We start from the raw sequence: 6,000 nt of genomic DNA, 5'->3' as shown, positions 1-6,000 counted from the left end.
ACCACGTTCCCGTACCACGTACCTATGTTTCGAGAACTTGGCTGCTAAGGGCTAGGCACGTTCATAGTAATTGGCAGCTGGTGATGCTCTTGTACTAGTAGAATATAAGGTTTGGCAATTCAAATACGAAATTTCATCACAATCAACCAAAAACATGATCAAGTAGCACATCGATACTTCTCAGTCGGTTTTGGCTGAAGAACATAGTTACAAAAAGGATTCTCGTTGTTGTCTACTAAATTGAAATCAATCACAAGAGATTTGAGCGGAAACCTCCTGAGATGCTTTAACACGACACACTTCAATCACTCCAAATACTTTGGACAAAAAACGAATACAACATATAGTTCACTCATTGATTAGCTACAAAAGAATGGCGCGAGTTTTTCTCCAATAAATTGACAGTGATTTTGCATATTAAATACACCTATACACAACGCATTATCTTTCTCTCTCTCTCTCTCTCTCTGAACACGCAGGTGAGACACAATGCATTATCTACCATAAGCTGGCTGGAAACATGTGTCCAATTTGGATTCCAGAACATCAATGCAAATGTGGATCATTCCTTTAAATGTGGAGTCAACTCCCAAGCCCAGCTATCATTGCTGTAAATGTGGCTACTGCAAATCCAAGCACTCCGCCAGCAAATACCTGGTGATAAAACTTGGAATTAATAATCTGTATGGCATGTAAAGAGTAAGAATGCCAAACATCCACACACATGACAGATTTTCCAGTGAAATGATTTGGATAGTGTATGTGCACTTGATGTTAGCATAACGCAAATATGATTCAAGGAGCAATCGGTTGGTTAACAAAATTTACTTCAACAGAGGTAAGAGGTTTAATATGAGTGTGTGTGCAACTGTGCATCATATGAACAAGGCATTCCTTGTTCTTGTTCTCAACAGCACAATCTAGGAGCAAAAGACCAAACCTGTTGAGGTGTGTGCCCTAGCAGCTCTCGCAGTGGTCTTGTTTCAGCCAGTGGATGTTCTGATGGAAGCTCATACACAATTTGATTCAAGACCTGGCATTTTATAATAGTTAGATCTGAACTGCAGCAGGTGAGCAACATAATGCTTCTCAATCGAAAGACCATTTTAGTATTTTACTTCTCAGGTCTAGATTTTTTTATTTTCGTTCACACAATCAATGAGGTTTCATATAATGATTGAGCGACACTACTCGTCCAAGCTAGATGTTAACCATTCTGCCTAAATAAGAGAACCAGTTTTAGTGGTTGGTCACTGTTTGCCACTTAGAAAGTTGCTCACATGATTTCAAAAGGGAACTCCTTTTTCACAGGTTCACAACTTTTTTGCCTTCATAAAATTATTTTTCTTGTCAGTGGCTATATAACATAGAAAGGTGGTAATACCTCTGCTTGCTTCCCTGCATGTAGCCTAACACCAAAAGCATCATACATCACCTGCAAAGTATTGAAAGAATTAGCCAAGACAGTAAAATGAGAAGATGCATATAGTAAAATCAGAGTGCAGGATGTTGCATTTTCTGAAAAAGGTGATGAAAAAAGCCACAAGAACTAATCAGTATTTGGAGATGCCAAAATGAAAAGATGGGACAAGTGGGGACAGATTGTGAGAGCTAAGGCACATGACACATGCCTAGGAGTAGGTGTTATGGTACAGTATGCCATCATTTTGCATTTTTGCATGGCTGGTTTTGGACACACATATATGTACAATTATGGAAAATTTTCCACAGGTTAGCTGTTATCCTTTATTCTGCAGGTTTCATTGAATTTCCAAACAAAGTCATGAGTTACTAGAGGTAAGCTTTGAAGGTATGAACTAAGCACACGAAACAAAGTACAGCATCTCAGACTATTGATCTGACAGTACATCTTAGCTGTCAGATTTCCACCATAACCCCAACCGAATTTATCATTCTGTAGATACCAACTGAAAGTCTGAAACTTCAGCAACAAATCTCCACTATTGTCCTACAGTCTCTTCCCCATCTTTAGTGTACTTACAAATTCCCATCAATTTCCTACAGTCTTTTCCTCGTATGTTCTGTACTTGTACTTCTGCCCACAATCTACTACACCACAAAATGTACCTTCCACAACTGAGCCCCAGTAGCAATTCAAGCAGAAGTTTTGAAGTGCAAAGGACACTCATTTATTACTCCCCCTGATCACCAGTTCACCGCAACGCGTCCCAAAAACCATAAGGTTCCCTGTCAGATCCAGCGCTCACCGAAGATGGTCAACGCGTTTGTGTGTCGAACGAGAGAGAGAGAGAGAGGGAACCAACCACGGAGGCGAAGACGGCAGCGGTGGCGAAGAGCGAACTCGCGAAGCCCTCCTGCAGGCCGACGGCGACGGCAAGCGCGGTGACGGTGGCCGAGTGCGAGGACGGCATCCCGCCGGAACCCACTAGCTGCTTCGCGTCCCACCGGTTCTCCTTGTACCTGCACGGCACACGCGCGGCAGATGCAGATCCCGTCAGGGAGAGGGAGAGAGAGCTCAGATCCGGGGAGGCGTCGACCGAGGCCGCGTGGGAAGGAGGGGGAGAGCAGGGCGTACCAGGTGGTGAGGACCTTGATGGACTGCGCTATGGCGAAGGCGAGCACGGCGGCGACGAGCGGGCAGTTGTAGAACACGGCCAGGTAGGAGAACGAGGGCGCGCCCGGCGGCGGCGGGACGGCGGTGGCGCCGGAGACGATGGGTTCCGCCATGGCTCGCTCGCTCGCTCGCGCGGGAGTGGAAGCTTCCTCCCGGGAAGGGGAAGGCTCGGCAGGGGCGGTTGCGCTCGCCGGGGAAGGCGGGGGAGGACTGGATCACACCGACCGCGTCGGCTCCCAACTCCAACTGCCCCGTCCTCTTTGCTGGTCGGGTGGGCTTCGGTTTCGTGGCTGCGGGCGCACGGAAGGCGGGGTGGGGTCACGACCGTGTGAACTGCTATGGATACCCCCAAGAACCCCTGAATTCCCTCCCTGATCCGACCTCGGAGCCCGTCAAGTCAACAACACAAGATGCAAATACTATGTTTCTTTGCTAAACTCATCATCACTCGGTTCCAAATTATGACTTCACTAGGATCATGCCCGTGCGTTGCTACGGGAACATAATAATACTATGACTAAGCTCATCAAAGCTAAGCTGAGATGACCTGTGCCAAGATCGCCATTACCATTATACTCACGTTGAACTACCCCTGCCGAAGCCCTCACCCACGCAAAGAGGAATGAAAGACAACAAAGTGATACTGCGAGGGATGACCATGCACCTCACCTTTTAAGGGATGTCTTGGGTAACCGTGTTTTTAGGGACAATTCCACCCACCGTGTCTCTAGCATGTGTTGCAATAGAAAAAAATATAATACCACAACAATTCAAGTTGAACGTATGTTATACTTTTACCCCCAAAAAATGATACTTCAAGTGATTTTTGTAATATTTTGTTTGTAGCTAGCTAGTCATCAATATTACATGAGTTTTCACAAAGCATGAACAATTAGAGCAGTAGAAACACATCTCCAAGAATTGCCTCTTCCTATGGATGTTTGCAAAGGAAGGATCTTCAAGCTCCAGAGAGCACATGCTCAGCGTCTCGGTGGGCTCCGTCAGAAGATCAACACAGCCTTGCATTGGTCAATCTGCTACTATTGACATTTCCTGTGGATAAGTTGCAGGCAACAATGTAGCAGCCAGCAACTCTGCATAGGCGCCGATCATTGGGTAGTTGCTGGACAACATCATGCTCTACAAAGTTGAATGACCTCATTCTCTACAAAACTTGCAATATTGCTGAGATTGGTGAAATTACCAGACAATTAATATCTTCATCATGTGCAGCTGGAAGAGCTTTGCTCTCAGAGGGACTTCATTCTCAGCGTCATCAAGTGTATCATCCTTGATGGTTTGATCTCTAAAAATAGTATTCTTATTTTAGAACACCAATTTAAGTCTCACTTTAAGCAAACAAACATCAGAGAAACTGAAGAGCAAACCTGCCGCTACTAACAAAAAAAGTTATTTTTCTTTGAGAAGGCAACAAACCGATAGCTCCCAGATGGCCATTGCAAGTGTATACATCATCTTCTTTTAACATCCCATAACCTCACCTATGTACAAATGATCACACGCAAAACACGGGAAAACATTCGACGGCAATGGGGATTATCAAAATAAAGCACAATTAAAACCTTTATGGTAAGTCAACAAGTGTCTTACCTGAAGAAAAGACACATGTGTCAATGCAAATAACTATTCTAATGCGATCAACCAATACATAAGAACATGACATCGACAATTTCAAGCATCTAGTTATTAGCTCAACATTACAACAACTGTAAGCAAAAGGAATCAAAGCAAATGAAAATTAACCGAACAAAATTCTAAGCAATAGAAAACTTGTTGGTCTGCAGAGCTGAGTGGAGCACCGTAGCACATTGAACTGTTTTTTCTCCAACATCCGTTCTGCAACAACAGAGGCATGTCTTTGTGTATCAATAGCTGCTTCTTGCAGTAAGAGAATCAAAGCTAGAGGAATACTTCTTGCATCAATCATTGTAAATAAAAGCAGCTCAACATCAAAGTGTATGGTTGCATCTGTGGAATAGTTAAGTTGTTTTGTCAGCTTCTTCTTAACAAATATTCTTTGAGTGCAGAATAAAAGCTAAATTCATTACTCCTAAATCAATCAACAAAGAATCATAACTGGTACTGAATCCTCAATTTCCTTTGTCAGTATGTTACAAAACATAAAATGCACCACGAATCGTGAAGATGCATGAACATACCAATGCAGAGAAAAAAAATTTGATACTCCTGCATGACTGAAATTTTGGTGTGCAAAAAACAAGGCGAAGAAAAAATTCTCACCTTGGCACAACTTTGATACTCACCATAGAATTTAATTATTTTTAATCTGAGACACGAGGTAACCATGCGGTTTCCAACTACCCTAAAATTCGTATTGATTTATTGGAAACATCTAAAGCGATATAGCACACTATATATCCATCTTCTGCCTTTATATCTCTGAAAACCGATTTGATTTACACTGCACAGCACAAATTCAGAATTCAAAATCTCCCAAAACATTCAATTAAGTTTAGCATTTAAGCAGTGTATGGAAGTGTAGTGAAATTACATAAGATTAATCATGGAGATAAAACCAAAAATCTAATAGTGGTTGCACGTGCTTGTTAACTTGACTACCATGTGTACTAAGGGCCATGGAAAATTAAGATTCGCTAATAAATCAAGCAATATTTTTAGGTAAATCGACAGCTGTTCATCATTGTCCTTTCTTCTCCAAAAACTAAGGATCAGGCCCATTCTTGCTAAACGACGTACGAAACATAACTTGGATTTTAATGGGACCATTAGCTTCAGTAGGGGAGAGCGATGCAATTCAGAAAAGGTTGAAGATCATCAGCACTCCATTCACAGATTCAAACAAACAGAACCACAGTCATTAAAGGGAACAAAGTTAGTAGGCACAATGCACTTGAAATTGGATCCGATGAAAGCACAAAGAACTGCAGGCACGGATGCAACAAAGGACATTTGGTGTGCACATGTACTACCGATAATCTTTGAAAGGGGGCGAAGTTTACACTTGTTGGGTGTTCGTCGCTGGTGGCAGCATCGTCCGACGGCGGTCCGTCTAGGTTGACAAAAGCGGCATGGAGATGTTGCGCGTTCGGTGCTGAGGTGGTGGTCCATCCAGCGCACATCTGATGGTGGGCCATCACCGGCGGCGGCCCTTCTGGGTTGACGCGGCAGCACTGCCGGGTTGGTTCGTCCTGGCGCCGGTAGCGGCATGGCCGGGTTGCTTCGTCCTAGAGTCGATCTGAGCACCGTGAAAGGTCCTTGTTTGATTTTGGTAATTGAGTGACAACTTAGGTGGACTAATAGTGTTTATGTGAGATACACAGGAGATTAGTCCACAGTTGATGATGTGATAATGGAGGAGCTCATTGCATATGAGACATGACATGGAGTCATGTGACCAAGGT

The 6,000-nt window shown here is 43.5% G+C and overlaps 1 protein-coding gene across 1 annotated transcript; it reads right to left on the bottom strand.

The window, feature by feature from the left end:
- On the bottom strand, positions 283-2,903 carry LOC8074056 (uncharacterized membrane protein YuiD). Its single transcript, XM_002443756.2, has 5 exons — positions 2,558-2,903; positions 2,286-2,442; positions 1,385-1,435; positions 941-1,033; positions 283-654 (listed from the first exon to the last, which is right to left on the bottom strand). The coding sequence occupies exons 1-5, from the start codon at positions 2,707-2,709 to the stop codon at positions 583-585; spliced, it is 525 nt and encodes a 174-aa protein (XP_002443801.1). The 5' UTR covers positions 2,710-2,903; the 3' UTR covers positions 283-582.

The sequence above is a fragment of the Sorghum bicolor genome, chromosome 7 (assembly GCF_000003195.3).
Source record: "Sorghum bicolor cultivar BTx623 chromosome 7, Sorghum_bicolor_NCBIv3, whole genome shotgun sequence".
Taxonomy (NCBI): domain Eukaryota; kingdom Viridiplantae; phylum Streptophyta; class Magnoliopsida; order Poales; family Poaceae; genus Sorghum; species Sorghum bicolor.
This window is presented reverse-complemented; position numbering and strand designations above follow the sequence as displayed.